The sequence below is a fragment of the Melozone crissalis genome, unplaced genomic scaffold, assembly GCF_028551555.1.
Source record: "Melozone crissalis strain CALT ecotype California unplaced genomic scaffold, PUWL_Pcris_2 ptg000027l_1, whole genome shotgun sequence".
In the NCBI taxonomy this organism is placed as follows: Eukaryota; Metazoa; Chordata; class Aves; order Passeriformes; family Passerellidae; genus Melozone; species Melozone crissalis.
The window spans coordinates 42,390,599-42,408,455 of record NW_026535805.1 but is presented as its reverse complement, the minus strand read 5'-3'; the positions used below and the strand labels follow the sequence as shown (position 1 = coordinate 42,408,455).

Here is a 17,857-nt window from a genome sequence, read left to right as displayed (position 1 = left end):
GGTACTTCTTTGTGTGGAACCCCATCAAGGTTTACAAAGTGCATCAAAGCACTTTTTTTCAGTAAATTTCAAAAGCTATTGATCTAGATTTGTATTGAGAAATTTCTGAAGACTGCTGGGACATAGGTAATTTTTAATATATTTGAGCATTCTGCCATAATCCACAAGGTTTTTTAAACATTTCTTTGGGTGTTGAAAATCTGGTGACAAGATCACTCTGAGAGAGCATCTGGATACTGTAGTCCTTTTACAAAGCGTTGTTCCAGTCTTTGCTTTGGAAGCAAGAGTCAGCTCTTTGTTTACAGATCTTTTTGCAAATGCACAGCAAATAATCTCCTGTTAGGATTTGTTTTCAGTGGAATGTAAGGAACAAAAATGGGGGCAACTAACTTGATTTTGGGACAGTGACAGCAAGGATGTAACATAATTTGTTTTACCCATTCATTCTTCCATCTGAATGCAACTGCTTTCTAGGGGTTGGCCATCTGAAAAGATTGGGGCCAAGGCCTTTCCTCAGGTTTTCATTGCGGAATTTGGTGTAATAGTGTTGCTTCCCAAATCCCCAGTCAAAGCCCACGCCATGCTACATGTCAGGACAACACCTAGGCACATATCTTTCCCTTTTTTCACCCTTGTTGGCAGAGGAAATCTGAGTGTATGAACTGGGAGAGGACTGCAAGGTATTCCTTTTGTCCCCTGAATTGGTGGATGGATGGAGTAGGAGCTAAGTCTATCCTTACCTGACAAAACAGGCATAAACCAGCTGTAAAGGCATCCATATCAATCTCCTTGAGCAGAGGAGAGGTTGGGACATAGCCTCACACTAAAATTTTTAAAGCCAATAATAAAGGTATTCATTACACCATCAAATTTTATAACCATTCCTAAGACCTTTATCCTCTCTGACATCTAATGAGAGAGTGCATGCTGTCTGGGGCCATGATTAGCTCAGAAAAAAGGAGAGATTAGAGTATTAGACATTACTGAGCAGATGGATGATTACACAGGATCTTAAGCCAAGAAATAAATATTCCAAGTACGTCACCTTGGGAAAATAAAAAAAAAAAGTTAATAAATCTTTAAATACCTGTGGAGATTAACAAGGACCTAACTTTATGGTGTGTCAGCATACATACCAGATGATGAAATAAAGAGTGTGTAAGGCTTTCATATCTTTTCTCAGTTTAACAAAGCTCACTTGGTCAAAACTTGGTGGGCCACAGGAATCCTGTGTGTGCATATCCCATGCAGGAAACTGCAGGTGACTCATCTACATTTCTGGTAATCCAGTATTATTCATACTGTGTTTTTTTGTATTTATTGGTGCCCCAGCTGTTGGTATTTTTCGGAATACAGAAATAATGAGTGGTGTAAGGTTTTGTTTTGTTCCCTTTTTAAAGTTTGCATACAAAAGAGATGGAAATGTTGATCAAGCAATTTACAGAGCTGGAAAAATGACAGGCTTAGTTTGTAATAACCAACTTTTTACTATACTAGGAAATTATAATTATTTAACCTGTATTTTTGCAAAAATGCCAACCAAGAAATCATACTGTTTCCTGTGCTCTGTATTTTGATATTTGTTTGGTTTTTATGTGTTTGAGTTAGTTTGTTGGTCCCAGAGCAAAGTTTGTGGTGTTTTTTTGGCTTTAGCCACTTTCCTAAGCATTAGCCTAAGGATTCATGTTTAGAGTCTCATCTACCCTCCATCTCCCCCCCACACTTCACTCCCATTCTTTGTTACAAGAAAGACACTTCACCATTTGGAGCAAGGATGAATGCCCTCTTTAGAGAGAGGGCTGAACCAAGAAGAACTATAATCTGTCTCAGTAGGCGGTTGGACATGATGAAAAGAAGTTTCTTGCCTCTGAAAAGAAATCTTGAAATGACTCTAAGTATGGTATTATTAAGGTGTGCTATTTGTGGACTGTTCCACTGATTTCTGTTTGCAACTTCTAATCTTCTTCCCTGCAGACTCTGCCTGGAAGTGGATGAAGTCTTCTTCTGCTTGTAATGTTTTCTAGATTGATTACACCCCCACTGATACCTGGGTATGTGCAAACTTGTGACTGCTAGACTGTGTCACAAGGGGTTAAATAACACTAAACCCACAACAACTACATTAGACAATATTCCTGTAACTGGCTGAGTCAGGCAGCAAAGAATTCTGAAAATCCTGGGGCAGGAGCCACAAGCATAACATCACAGATTATGCTTGTAACTATGGATGTGGAGACCACCTGTTCTAGAATCATTTCAGAGAAACAGACTGCTGCTTTCAAGTGGCAAATGAGTCTCGTGTCATGAGACTCCAGTGCTAAAAGTTCAGCCTGCAGATTTTATTCTTCTTTCATCAGTCTTGTCTGTTTCTGTCTTCTCATTTCTTGCTTTCACCTGCCTTTTTCCCAAACACATGTCCCTGTTGTTGTTTTCTCCCTTTTCCTTCTGCTTTCTGCAGGTCTCTTTTCTTGCTCTCTTCAGCAGGTCTGTCAGGAAGCAGATACAGTGCCCTTTGTCTCTTCCAAAGGAGCATATACAGAAGCAGATACAGTGCCCTTTGTCTCTTCCAGCAACTCTTCTCTGCCACCTTGACTGTATTGACTGACATCAATTAGTCACATGGAAATTGCTCAAGTGGGACACTTTATTTTTGTTCCAGAAACAGACAGGTTTGTCATATTCAAAAGTACTCTTTTGGTACCTCAGTTAGCAATCACACAGTATTAGATATTATATCTGAAGGCTTCTAACCAGGTAATGGCCACACAGATACAGCTCATGTTGCTCCTATGTTAATATTTATTTGCACAATATGAAATCTGCCTACACTTTCACATTAGGTGTAATATTTATCATTGGATGCAACATAGAAGTGATGGAAAAGATGAAATAAATAATGTTGAAATTGTCTCACAATTCCATATCTGAAAGTAATGCAAAAACCTAATGACCCTTTAGTAGCTGGTCTAACGCTTTTAATCCTTGACAGAGGTCCTGCTGTGATTGATTTTCTAACACTGGCTTAGTTGTATGTGCTTTGAAGAAATACTGGGACTACAGCACTCTTTATATTAGTCAGAAGGTATTTCTTGCTGGTGATTTAAAATTTTAAATAGAAAATAAAAGTCAAAAATATTGAGACTGGGCAGCAGAGCAACTAAAAGCTTCAGCTGGGATGACACACATAGAGGAAAATCCTGTCAGGTTAAAAACAGAAACATGTTCCACCCATGGATTAACTTTATATCTAATCCACTCATGTTCTGCCACATGGCACACTACCTACACACAAACACTCTGTGAGGAAGAGAACAGCAGCACAAATTTACAGTGAACATTACTTCCTTCTCATCCATTTCTATAATTCTGAAATTAAACAAACCCAGAAGTGCCCAAACATTTTCTAAACTATAGTATCAGTTATCTGCACAGTCATATTTCTGAAGATTTGCAAGTCAGTTTATTCACTCTACAGAATTATCCCTTCTGACTTCAGTATGCAGCATATCATGCTGAAGAACTTGTAAAGTCTACATCTATTCAGTGCTATGGATTTACATATTGGGTCTCTCTCTAAAATGACTTACATATGCATCATTCATGAGAAACAAACTCCTTCTTTTGGGAGTCTTCTGAATGGTGCTTCCCACTGTACATGTACTTTCAGTACCGAAACTTAATTGAAAATGTCAAAACTTGCAATAAATTTTAACATATTTGATTAGATCAACAGGGGACTGATTCTTCAGAGGTATTATCTGTTGAGTGAGATTAAGGCAAATGCAACATTTAGCACTCCTTTGCAAACAGCAATTTAGTCTTCCTCTTCTGAACAAACTGCAGTTGAAATCCAATCACTGGATTTCATATTTAAGACTAAGTTGCCTTCTCACAATTTTTCTGTTACAATTTTAGTATGATTAAAGACATAAAGAGTAAATTGAAGCCACTACTACAGTTTGGCTGTTGTTTTTAATTACCACTACCCATAAACTCCCACTTTGGCCACCAGTAGCTGGGGAAGAAAGAAGGATATGTAGAAAAGTGTGTCAGTAGCATTTGCCTTTCCCCCTTTCAGCACAGCAAGACCCTAAATGGGTCATTAGTGGAAGTGAGAATAGCCTGAAGCTTTTGTAGAAAACATTTGCCTATAGCAGCCCCTGGAAGCAAAAAGAGTGAACCCAACATTAGGGATTGTACCCCTGCCTCCCAGTGAGAGCTTTGAGATGGAATGAGGTGCAGAGATATGTGCTGTCCAACCGTCCTTCTTTGCCACGAGTTTATCAGTAAGGACTGCTTTAAACCTACACTGATTTATGCCAGATAAGGTGACTTTAAAGTTTTTCAGTGCTTGTGAGAAGTCAGACAGCAGCCTAAGTTAGAGTCAGCATTTCATAAAATACAGCAGATAACAGACCCCCTGAAAGCATTACATTCAAATAAATGTTTTCCTTCTACTTGTAGGATTTTGCAGGAATGTTGCACCATTGCTGTAATCCTCCTGATGGCTTCTTGGTTTTTAAAAAAGAGACAGTGTATCTAATTACTTGATTAATAAAAAAATGTACATACAAAGCTGAAAATGATGAAATTGCCAAAACCATAAGATACAAGAGGTCTGGTAAGCTAAATATTAACCTTAAAATTAGACAGTTGCTGAATTCATTTCAATTACATTGATTAATGAAACAACAGAATTCACATAGATATAAAGGCAAGTTCTAATGCTCCTTTTCAAAAGTCATCTAGAATTGGGTAAATGAAGTTGTCTTTGAACAAGTAATATGCCAAAATCTGTCCTCCACAAATCATTGAAATTACTCCAGACCCTGAAAGAAAAGATATGGTGTTGTTTTGTATTAATTTTTGTAGTGGAATACAAGCTTTATGATAAAATTTTAAACTGAATTCATTTTGTCTTCAATTAAAAAAAAAAAAAAAAAACAGCCCTCCAACTTAAACATTTTACCCAAGGCTTTAACTACTTACAAAGATATCAGCCTCCACAACTGCTATTGCAAAGTCTGTTGTAGGAGAGGGAATTTATTTATCTCTCCCCATCACTTAGGAATTTATTGCAGCAGTGGATCCTTGTTATCCATAATATAAGAAAGGAACAGAAGCCAGTCCTTTTTCCTTAACTACTGTTTTTCAAGATAATCTACTTTTCATGTAAAAATCTAGGCTTCTAATTTTACGGAAAATTAAGCATTCAGAAGTGTAGTTTTGCCATTCACTTTGAGGAAATGTGATGGCTGAATTCATCTCATCATTCATAAGTACTTGTACATAATGTTTATAAATCTTGCCTCTGAAGGTACCTGTGTTTCTTCATTGATTTTAAAGGCTATCAAGAAAGGCTACAGCTTTGGACAACTGTCTTTCTAACACCTGAATTGAGATACATTTCAACTTATTACAGGTGAAATAAGTTGCGATTAAGTCCTGACTAATTGAGATTAGTCAGGATTTAATCATGACTTATTTCAAGTCATGTGTCTGCTGCTTGTTTGCAAGACTAGTGTTAAATGGGCATATTCTGGCCTTAAAAGAGGATTTTTCTAAGATGTGGCAAATCCTAGTACAGCATTGTTTACCTGGGTCATTAAAAGAATTATTAACAAAATGCCTGCACTTCTTCTTTAAATGTTGACAATTCTGAAATTAGCGAGGCAACAATTCATATTGTAAACAGTAATTTTCTACACAAATTTTAGCACCATAAACTTTAAAGAATGAAATTATACCTAATGCCAGCCACCAGTGTAACATCAGGGGAAATTCAGACATAACTGCAAGAAGAACAAAAGTACAAATGTAAATTTTGAAACAGTAAGAATGGGGACAAGTAAGCAATGCACTATGGTATCAAAGGTCCGCTGTGTTTCATAGATTATATTTTTTGCAGATATTGAAATGCCAAATGCTTTAGGTCCTGACCAGCACCTGCCCTGGTCACACCCAAGCTGATCCATATCCCTATTGTGGGATAACTGCAGGGCCACTCTCAGACCCCACATTTCCCCCCAAAGAAAGCTGACAGGGGCATTAAAGGGGGCTGGGAAGCACACTGCATGTGCTGACAGCTCAGGGTCCACCAGCAGAGGTTTGGTTGGCCATCTGAAGGGAGCAATGATCAAGCTGGGGCTGTTGGGACATCAGGACACATAATCCAATATAATGACAGAAGCTAACTCCCAGTAAAAATTATGTACAAACAGGGGGAGAGGGGGGGTTGGTAGCTTTTGTAAATTCCTGGATTTAAATAGTAAAATTATTAATGAGAAATAAGAGTAGTCTAAAACCCAGAAAACCAAATTTAGTAGATGAGAAATTATGATTAATTTAAGATAAAGTCTCTATTGGTCTCTGGCTTAATTTGTTAGGGAACTGGGGAATCTCCCACCTGTATAATGTGCTAAAAGACAAATGGGCAAAGCAATGGAAAATGAAAGATTAATCTCTATACAGTAGGGAGTGTGTCCTAATTTGTCAAAGATATTTCCCTTTTTCTGCATTCTAGAATAAATATATTAACCTCATTGTTTTAAGAGAAAAGAATCTTGTCTAACCCTACCTAGGATCTGGCAAGGATGGAGTTAAAATATATTTCCTAATTAGCCATAGAAGCATTCTGCTAAACAGCATGAGAGGAGGAAGCAGATTACTAGGTGTTGGCAAAAAGACATGAAGGGTCTCATGTACAGCAGCTAATTCTTTTCTTTTTCTTTCCTTTAAGGGGTAGAGTTTCGTGGGGGAAATGCATTTCTGTGGTAAAATGCTTCATTTTCCTCATTGAGATTTAGTTCAAATGATCTGACTTAAAACCTTTGCACTGACTTTGCTGAAGAAAACCTCAGTTTTTACTCTGAAGTTGAGCTAAAGTGTTAATGAGTAGTTCTTAAAATATCCAGACATGAACAACTATTAATGTCTTGTTTTGAAAAAAACCTACAGCTCCCAGATGCAGAAATTGTATCTAGCCCTGGATCTGTTTGATATGAATTGTTAGAATATGAACTAAACCTCTGATTTTTTATAAGAATATAATGGTTTAAAATTCTGTGGCAGATCCCGAATTAAGTTTAAAATGGGAGAATTTAGAGGCATGAGTCAAATGGATGGAAAATACAGATACATATGTATTTAGCTTTAGGGGAAATTAAGTTAGTCCAGTAATACATTGGATGAATCCTAGTGGATTTGTCCTTCAACTCGTGACATTTTGTGATACTATTTAGCAGTAAACCTACTTACCGACTGAAGTTATGATGATATGAATAATAGTAACTGTTACAGCATAGTCCCAAACCCATTCTTCCACAACCAGAGCAAATAGCAGACCACAAAGGAAGAAAGTTATTTCCAGGGATATCACAAGAACTGTAAAGGAAAATAGGATATTTTCACCAAACACGGTTTTGAAAGACTTGTTCTCATATTCCAAACAATAGCAATAAGAAGATAAAATATCTGAGATAGTTATGCATTTTCATGGATGGATGAAAGGAGGATGCAATACTAGTTGGTGGTATGAAATAGCTGCTGTCTTTCACTTACAAACATATTGCATCAAACTGATAAAATTTGGGGAAAAAATCATGTTGAGATACAGTAATTATATTTGGCCCTGAAAAGTAATTCTAATGGAATATGCTTTAATTTTTTTTCCACTAGCATAACATAAATGTTCTTCCTTCATCTGAAATCAGTATTAACACTATACAAACATCCATGCATTTTTATTACTCTTTTAAGCTTCGTACCAATTTACTTTTGAGCTTTATGTATTTTACTGACAGATTATGAGGTTGGCCTTTGTAAAATAGATTACAAATCTGGTAAAATTTTATGTATGCATGTAATTTTTTAGGAATTGCTCTTTAGGAAAAAGAATATATTTTGAGAGCTTCAGAAAAATTGCAGAAATTTGTATGAGGATATATAAAGATCTTTTTAGGGATTGAGCTACAATCAAATTCTGATATTTTAATGCCCACTGTATTGAAGCATTACCAAAACAAAATTGCCATTAGTTGAATGTGACCCGTTTCTCTGATCTGAATCCAGTGATTCATAAGAAATTTGCTGCAGTAAGAAAATTAAATTAAACGACTTTGTAAAGGAACTTGATGGAGAATGGTAATTGTTCTGCAATGAAAATGAAGCATCCTGGCAAAGCAGGACATTTTCTTCTGATGATGCAAGATCAGAAGAACTCAACAAAAAGCCTAAAAATCACTTGAATTTTAAATAGCAGTTCAGAAATGAGAACCGCTGACAAGATGCATAAGCATTTAATTGCAGTGTAGTTAAAATACAGAAATCATTACTAAAACAGCTTTAAAATACTATCCATTGGAAGACAAGACAAGTTTACATCCATATGCAATATAGATTCTTGAGTGAGGGGGAAAAAAAAGATAAAGAAACTTCAGTTACCTAAATAATATGGGTTAATCCATGAGGGATTTGTTTTAAAATCAAAAGGTGCCAAACCATCCAACATTTTAATCCTGTGAAAACAAAATTAATAAATTTAAACAGAGAGTTCTAGTATTTAATATTTAGAGTTTAGATTTCATGACATATTATGAGTGTTTTTAAATAGTATTTCAAATGGAATACTCTTGCAAGCTCTCTAAGTCCCATTCTGAGTTTTGGCTTTGCCCTTGCTCACTTCTATTTAAGATATTTGGTGCTATGCATGATAATCAATAACTTCATGGGGGGATATAATTTCTCTTTTTCATTGACTATAAAATCTTTATTTTCCTGTCATTTTTTCATGTCATCATTTCTCTTACGTTCATTAATTTACATGGTGTAACTGCAAGGACAAATATTAGAACCAACATTTTATATTAGTTTTGAGTCTCCACTTGCCAATTTGAAAGAAGGTTCAGGTACAACAATTTAACTGAATTTGAAAAATTATGTTCCTCAGTCTGGATGCTTCCTTTAAGCAGGCATGTCTCCATCCATGAGTTCCAGTATGCCAGCCCATCAGACTGAAGAGAGGGAAATCTTACCTGAATACTGCAAAGCACACAGAGAGGACCACGTAGTACACAGTGTAGAAAACTATTATGCATATCAACAGGTTCACCAGAACAACCTGCAAAAGGGCATAAAGCAGTAAAACCTAAAGCCATGCTAACATCAGGCATTCTCAGAAAATAATTCTAGATTTCTATCAAATATAATGTGAAAAAGGTTTGTAAAATAAAATATTTAGGCAGAATTTTTGCTGTTGCTGATTACATAAATGTGCTAAAAGTGCTTTGGTACATTTCAGCTCCTAATGTGTGGCTGTAATGTATGGCTGTTTTTCTATCATATATTGTTATATACCTACAACATATACAATTTACAAGTGTTCCTAAAAGGAGGAGGACATTTCTTGATGGTTTTTAAGAAATTAAGGAGGTACAGAGACGAGACTCAAAAGGCAGCTGCAGCTAGAAATGTTTGGGGTTTTTCTCCATTAGGGCTAGAGGCCTAAAGAGGTCAATCTGTTTAGCTCCAAGGGATGATTTGATTATGATGGATAAGTACCTTCACAGAAAATGCCAGGTACTTAAGGGGTCTTTAATCTATCAGAGAAGACACAAGAAGTAAACAGCTACAAGTTCTAGCTCGACAAATTCAAAAGATGCAGGAAGGACATCTTGACTTATGAAGGGAACAAACTCCCTCTGGAAATAAGAGATCTTACTAAGCAGCAGTAGATGCTTCTGAGGATTAAATTTCAACACTAACATTCATTTCTGGCCTTAGTTCTTTGAGGGGTTGTGTGGTAGGTAATGTATTTACAGAAGCATCCAACATTGACAGAAGTGGGAACACTGTGAATACATCAAACCACCTATTTTTATATTGCTAAATGTTGTAAAGTGTTCAGTATTGAATACTGCATCTGTCTCCCACAAGAAGAGGGACCAAAGAGCTTTAGTTTCTAATGCAACAGGAGATAAATCCATCATGCCTGTAGAAACTGATATTTGTCAATAACAAAAAGTCCAGGACAGTCTTAATCTTTTCTTTTCTTTATTTTTTTTTTCCTACATCAAAACAAAGCCAAGCAAAACTGAGAACTATTAATCTCTTCAGCCACATCGGTTTGTGGGCTAAATACAGCTCCTTTGCACTGTCTGTATTCTTATTCTAAATGAAAATTGGCCAAATAACCCATTTGATCCCTTCCTTTCCACAGTGCACACCATGACTGTGGTAATGGAAATCAACTACAGTGTCACATGTAAGTTTGGCAGCCATGCTACCTCCTACTCCCCTGAGCAAAACTTCAAGCAGTGGAAGTTTAATGTCTGGCACATTTTTGGTGGGAATCTTTTTTGTTCCATTGCTCTGGGCAGCTGCACTTTCCCTGTGATTCTCCTTTATCCATCATCCCTCCTCTTGCAGCTGTCTCTGTGAAGCCTTATCTGCCCTAGATGGAGACTGGTACAGTAGTAAAAGTGGGGAGAGGGGACTGGAGGGAACATCCCAGAGCTGAAGGAGGGCTGTGAGACGATGACCTATTGACCTGTAATTACAGTAGGTGAATTCCCAGCCTTGAAGTCAGCCACCCACTTTCTTTGGCCTCAAAGGCACAGTATTTTTCTCTTTGTATCCAGAATATTCCTAGTCGCTGTTTTAGGGATGTAGTGAGGCATTAGCTACAGTATGCTTTGCTCACTTGAGTAAGCCAAGGAAATGCACACAACACGAAAATAAAAACACTGAAAATTTTCCAGTTTTATCACATTCTACCTAATTTTTTTTTTTTAATTTGACCTTGCCACAGAAATTTAAACATACATTTTTTTTAATCTGAGAATACTTTTTATTTTCAATCTATTTTCGCCTTTCTAGATCTTCTGGTATTTTAAAGCAAAAAACTCACAAGTTAAAATCTACAGGATTATTCATTATATGTCAAAACAACTTAAAAGAAGAATCTTAAGAAAACACTGCTGACATCAAATGTAAAATTTTATAACACTTCAAGAATTTTATCTCATAAGTGGAACAACATCACATATTTTGAAATCCTTTTTATAAGATGTACTTTGCAGTACTTGCTGCCAGCACTATAGGATAAAGTATCTTTTTAATTTTGGGGTATTTTTAGGAAGAGAACATTGAAGAACAGTCTGTAAGAATGAAAGCAACAGCTCATTCCAGCCCCGCAGCAGTTGTCTAATTCTCTAATACTATCTGGTGACATATACAACACTAAATAAACTCAATTCCCTTTACCTTGGTTTCAGCAGTTTTGACCTTGAGAGCCATGGACACATGATGAGTGAAAGGAAGTGCTCTTGCTATATTCCATATGCCAACTTTAGCAGGAAGAAGCAGCTGCTTTTCACCCCAAAAAACATTCTAGCGGGTAAGTATAGGACAGGGTGGGGTGAGGTGAGTTGATTGGATTAAACTGAATTGAGACAGAGGACATCTGTGGGCTAAATGTAAGCTGCTAAAGAGCAAAGAGAAAATCCTGCTTGCTCATGCAATGTGAGTACTTTTGGAGCTGCAGTCAACCAAAGCGCATCTAAAATGTAACTTGGCTATTTAGACACAATATTATTATTCTTTTCCACTTTTTAATTGCTTTTTTTCCAGCATTCATATGATCACAGTTCCTTGGGGTTATTATAACTTCCTACTTTTAATTATCTTTTACATTTTCTAGCATTAATTCTATTGACTATAGATGTGGAGTGGAACATTCTTCACAATGTTCTTTGCTAACATTTTTCTTCTGACTATCACGTTAATACATCAAGTATAATTCACATTAAATTAGGTATAATTAAGTTAGGAAATTCCAGACTTGTCTCATGACTCTTTTTTTTCCTGAACTGTATTTTGTTCCTTCGGTAGAATGAAATTTAGTGTGCTTTAGAGCACATCCAACTTCTAGTGAGCAACTCCTTAATGGATTCAAATTTGACTTTTTTCAAATTTGACTTTTTACAGGCACATTATGATTCGGTATGCTGTATTATTTGGAAAAAGAAGATGCTTCTGAAACTAAACCAAGAATGAACTTCTTCTTTTTCTGCTGACACTAACATAATATGTGCAAATTTCATTAGGGTTTTTTATGCCTTTTTAGTCATACAAAATAAATGTTATCTGCTCTAAAATGCAGTCTGCGCTCAGCAAACAAGAGCTTTCACTCATAGATTTGATAGCTCCAGATTGTGAATACTGCCAGGGAAATTACTGGTAGTATTGTGTGAAATTCCTTTCTGTGCAAAAATGCTAGCATGAAAATCTGTACATCAGTAAAGTCCTATTTTGGGGACTAAAGCGATAACAAAGGAACATACTGAAACAAAATAAAAAACCCTAAACTAAGTTGCTTGAACAGTTGCAATAGTCAGAGGTAGTAAATAAATGAAGAAATATTTGCTTTAATAATAAAAAAAAATTTGGAAAGGAATAAAATTATTGATTCAAAGATCACACTATCCACCCCAAAGAATCAGCTGAAAACAGCCATGATATAAAATTAATCTGCAGAAACTTTTTCAGTAGCTATAATTAGTAAGATAATTGAAAAAGTAGTGGATTGCATTAATCTCAGCTAACTATTAAACATAACAAGAGTTTACATTCACTGACTTCTTCACAAAGGATGGATTTAACCAAAGATTGATGATAGAAACAAAATCAACAAGTTTGACTGAAATGTAATTGAAGCTGTAGGCATGGATTTGTTGGGCAGACAAAGTGGTTCTTCCCATTCCTCTTGCACAGTTGAAAACTTTAAATACTCTAAGAGAACAGATAACATTTCTGTTGCACCCTTGCTTCGAGATCATAAACACTTAAATTGTGGTAGCCCGGGGAACAGGAGTAAATCAAACTTGCAAGTGGCAGAAAGTGTGTGTGACCCAAAATACTGACTAAGTCACTGGACAGTGAATGTTAACTGTAAAGATGATGCCGTTAGCCACATGCTGAGATAATGGAATCATGACTTTTTGTATTTTTTATTTTCTTAAAATTTACTGGATCAGCTGCAGGAAAAAATGGCAACTCCTATTCAAAAGTGAGAGACAAAAGAGAAGTTTTAATGGAAGTTAAAATAAATTGTCTAATCTGGTTTCAACAAGCCCTACTTTTTTAACACATACTCTTTTTTTTAGTCATTACACTATAGAATTTTATTAGGACTGTGAGGAAAAATAGTACTCCATTACTTTTGAGCCCCTGGAGTTGGTGCTACTTTGCTTTGTGAAAATGCACAGGGAACAGTTCTTTGGATAGGATATCAATATCTGACCCTCACATGCTTGACAATTGTTAGTAAAAACTATTTTTTGACATTGGCACTACACATATACTCTCTTTGTAGTGATATATAATGGACAATATCCAAGACACATCCAAAAAAACATAACAGCAGAAAATCACAGAATGGAGAACACCTTCTGAAAGTAAAATTAAGGACACTTCTATAAGGCAGTAATTCTTCTTAAGAATATGATAATGGCACCTAATAGTATCAATGCAGTACCTGGTTCCTATCTGCTTCCTGTACCAAAACAAAAAGTCAAATGTAATAATGAACTGTGAGGAAAATTTTGCAAAGCTTACAGCTAAGTTTGCTGCTGAAGCTTATTATTTAGAGTTGGTTTTCTGGATTTTGGCTTTTTTTTAAGGATGTTACAATTTACACCCACAATTTGTGATGCTGTAAAATAGTATTGCAAAAAAAAAAATTAACAAAAATTTGAAGAACAGTATCATACAGCAATATTACAGGAATATCTCATGGAAAAAAACAGGTAATTTGTGTTACCGTTAAGATGATTGTTTGCACTACAGCTCTGGGCCTTAAAAAGTAATGCTAGACCAGGAATCATATTTCTTAGGTAATTCCAAAACTTGAAAAAAGTTTTAAAATCAGAGAAATTAATAAATGCCAAGTTTTAGATTAGTTCAGTTTAGATATCCTGAAATCTTTAAAAAAATAGAGAGCTCAACCAAATGGTTGCAGACTGGATTGCGTGGTAAGAAATTCTTAGTTTATTGGAGGATGGCATCAAAACATGTGTACTCTGTCTCCATCTGCTGATAGGGAAGAACTACACTTACATTGTGTGTGAGGACCGAAGAGCTTGGAAAAACAAATGGTGGCCACTACTTTTGTGTCTGGAAGTGATTGGCCGAATCTGTCAATGCAGTGAAGGGCACTGAGATTTCTTCACTTGGAACGTGTCGTGGCTAAATACAGCTTAGCTGTGTCCCATGAAGGACAGCCCCTGCAGACTGGCACGGGCCAAATATGCATTGTCCAGCCTTAAAATGACAGCTCGACTCCCATATGGGAGGAGACAGAACCGTGTGAGGTCTCGACTCTGCCACCATGAGGATTAAAGCAATTAGCTTCTTTCCTTCTTCAACCTCCGTTGCAGATGGATCCATTTTAAGGGGTGAGGAATCTGAGAATTAGGTGGAAGCAGGAATGTTCTTTGTACGTTCTATTTTTACTTTCAAATTTTGTTGAATTGCTTTTAACAATGCCCCTATTCCTGGTAATTTTATTTAAAAGAATTTAGAATATAATTGATTAAATAAGACATGAATTTTAGGAAAAGTTGTCTCCTTGAATTTCTGTGTTAAAGCTTACAAATTCTAAAATGTTCATAGCACCAAAAGAATTAAACTCAAAAACTGGTATAATTCCTTCTGATTAGCAAACTGAGAATGAATTGGATTCTTTTTAGAAATAATTAACCCCAATGAGCTACTTGTATCTAAGGAGTTGAATTAATTAATAGAAAAAATAGTAAACATCTTTTGTTTTGCTAACAGACACTGTTGGCTTCGTGAACAAGTTCAATATAAAGCTTGAAAGTATTGGCAAAGAAACCAATTTAATAGGCTTTATTTATTCAAACTAGAAATTAATTTTATTGTTTGTGAATGGTGTGGGATTGATAGAACTGAAAATGAAGTCTTCTGTTTATCCAGAGAGAAGCTATAACACAATTGCAGCAATGTAAACTTTCCACTCTGGCCCCGCTGTATGACTAAGAAGAAAGTTTAATTGTCTGTATTTAAAAAAAAGAAAAAAAAAATCAATATTTGGCCTTTCTGCTGAGAAGCTAAACCTGCTGAGAAGCCTGTATTTTGAAGAGATTCTGGCATTTCCACTAGTGTTAGTGGGAATTTTTTATAAGTACAGTGAAGCACTGAAAAATCCCTTTAGGACTAAGCCCACAAAAACTGAGGAGCTGTGAAATTGCTGCAATGGTTAAGGGAAAATGCATCATGTGGGATCAAACACTTGGAGATAGGAAAGGCTGCTGCACCTCCATGCTCCCAAGATCAAAGAGCAGCCAGGCTGTGTGTAAGCATGCACACAGAGCATACCAATATGTGCATACACATCACATGCATGCATATATGTACACGTGTACATGGATACCACAGAGCTCAGACACACACACAGACACCACCCATGGTCTCATTCTGCTCCTGTTGTGGTCTGAGTAGGTTGGAACTCATCAGTGAGATTTATACATATTTATGCACACAGAAAGGCAGCTGTGACCTGGCTCCAGAAGCTGGATCAGCACGCTGTCTGCCCAGGAGTTGGCATCGTGATCCCAGTTTGTCCAGTTGCTGAGACCAGGACATACTCACCCCTGTGACTGCAGCCCCACTCCAGTTTCGGGCCCAGACTCTCACACTCAAACACTTTGCCACACTTGTTCCTTCACCAATCACCTAAATCCCTCCTTTCCCAGCCTTTGGTTCCACCCTTAAACACCTCATTACAAATACTGGGCAAGCCCAAAAAACACTCTTCCCCTGCATCCCATACTGTGTCCCACCCCTTTAGCCTGAAAGGTGATTCAGAGAGAAACTCCAAGTGACTCATCTTGATGGGTTTCACACCTGGGCAAAGGGGCTGAAGTTCTCCTGATAAAAACCTGGAAGATGTTTGCTCCTCACAGCAGTAACTTGTGTTCCCACCTGCCATTGAATGTCAGAGCTCCCCTGGGCTTGCAGAGGTGGGACAGTGGTTCTCCTTGATGGGCCTGGGATTAGCCCACCATGGTTCTGTTTGAGCTTCCTCTCTGACACTGTTTCTCACTGCTCTCCCTCATGGGTATGCCAACAGGCTGTTACCACATCATCTAACAGCTGCCAAGCCTGGTTCTCCACCATTAAAAAAGCCAAAATCTAGCTGACAGGATATTGCAGGTGATATTGGAATGGTTGAGCAGAATGGGACTGCCGGCTGTATGGCTGATTCAACTATGAATTGTGTACCTTACCAAACTCTCAGCAAGCAGCTGCCCACTCTGTGTATACTGGTAACACACCAGTGCCATGGATGCTCCTGGGCCATGAGGCATGGCATGGGTGCTGTGCCCTCACTCCAGAAGACAGAGTGGCTGCGCACAAACCATGTGGGAAGCATGACCAGGGCCTGGGCCATCCTCTCCAACTGTGCTAGCCAACAGGGACAAGAACAGTTCCTATTGCTATTTAATTCAATGTGCCATCCCATTTCTACGCCCATGAGTGTTCCCAGTCATTGATTCAATTTACTGTGGTGGATGTAACTGTCATAGATGTCACTGTTTTAATTTACTGGGGTAGATGTGACTGTAGAGCCTCCACAACATGACCTGTCTCATTTTCGTTTGTTGTAGGAAGGTGTCCCCAGAACAGCAATATGTGGCACTAATAAATGATCTGGTTTTGGTGCTCTTAGGAGACACACTGGAATTGATTGGGCATGGAAATGGAACTCCTTTTTTCATTTGCAGAAGTGTACCTTCTGATTGAAGGGCTGATTCCAGCATGGGCAAGGTAGCAGAAAGAAATTTGCACTGCCAATAGCTATCATAAACCTGTTAATTTACAGCTGGGGGATTGCTGGGGAAAGACTACTGGGACACCTACATGTTCACACATTTCCCTTTGCTCTCTGGAGTTCAAATACACCTGCCTCAGTGCTTTTGCACTGGGTTCTTAGGATTATGCAGTAAATTGTTCTGCATGCATTTTGTCCTGTTCGTGAAGTATGCTTCTTCTGTTTATCAGTACCAGGGGAAAGTGATAGTTTTAGAAGGAGCAAGCTTTTGAGAAAGAGAAATGTGTATACAGGAGTCAGGACAAATGATGTATTTTCCTATTACATTGAAAATGCCACAAATTTGTGATTTTTGTTATTTGCCATCTTTAGTTTGAACTCATCCTTCTAATATGAGAAAATAGAGGAATTCTAAAACTGATCTGATGGGGAATAAACAACGTCTAGGGTGAATTTCCACCTGCAAAATTTTCTCATTTATCATTATTTTTCTGCAGTCATATTTACTCTGCATTTGCCTAGAAAATAAAAATGTGTGCTGTTGAAACAACTGCATTACTCACTTGCTTGAGTTTAGCAGGTTTGAAAATGAGAGCAGAGATGGTGCTGGGGCATTGTCTCATTCTAGAGAGAAATTTCCTCCATTTACAAGTACAAAGGTACTTTTCCCAACCTTTTACTCCAAAAGCAATTTTGAATCTTCAGGTCAAGCACTTTAATACATCAGACAGCTTCTGCTCTCTGATGTTAGGTTACACCTGTTGCATTTCATTATCATCTGTTCAGCCCTAATTACATATAGACAAACTCATTCACTTGACCCTGTTGACCCTGCCATTAGAACTTTAATTAACTCTTGTGACCATGATTCATGGCCCAGAACAGAATGCAAGTCACTTTATCACAGCTAGATTGGTAAATGGGGCTAAAGTCTCTTTTCAATGAATTGAGCATTTGTCTGTGATCACTGAATAGGAGGTTGAATACAGATGCATAGAGGAACCC

General features: G+C 37.2%; 1 protein-coding gene across 1 annotated transcript; it reads right to left on the bottom strand.

Annotated features, from left to right (window-relative positions):
- Positions 1 to 4,734: 4,734 nt before the first annotated feature.
- On the bottom strand, positions 4,735 to 11,313 carry TMEM244 (transmembrane protein 244). The gene is made up of 6 exons (XM_054280647.1): positions 11,263 to 11,313; positions 9,033 to 9,118; positions 8,443 to 8,516; positions 7,258 to 7,383; positions 5,748 to 5,792; positions 4,735 to 4,829 (listed from the first exon to the last, which is right to left on the bottom strand). Exons 1-6 carry the CDS (start codon positions 11,293 to 11,295, stop codon positions 4,735 to 4,737), a joined length of 459 nt encoding a protein of 152 aa, XP_054136622.1. The 5' UTR covers positions 11,296 to 11,313.
- Positions 11,314 to 17,857: the final 6,544 nt, after the last annotated feature.

What these genes read in the sequence shown, in the direction of transcription:
- TMEM244 (XM_054280647.1), bottom strand. Translation starts at nt 11,295, where the DNA reads ATGGCTCTCAAGGTCAAAACTGCTGAAACCAAG. An exon ending in TATCATCATAACTTCAGTCG is followed by an intron (nt 5,793 to 7,257) that starts GTAAGTAGGTTT and finishes TTCTTCTTGCAG; the next exon opens with TTATGTCTGAATTTCCCCTG. An exon ending in ACACTGGTGGCTGGCATTAG is followed by an intron (nt 4,830 to 5,747) that starts GTATAATTTCAT and finishes CTTTTCTTTCAG; the next exon opens with GGTCTGGAGTAATTTCAATG.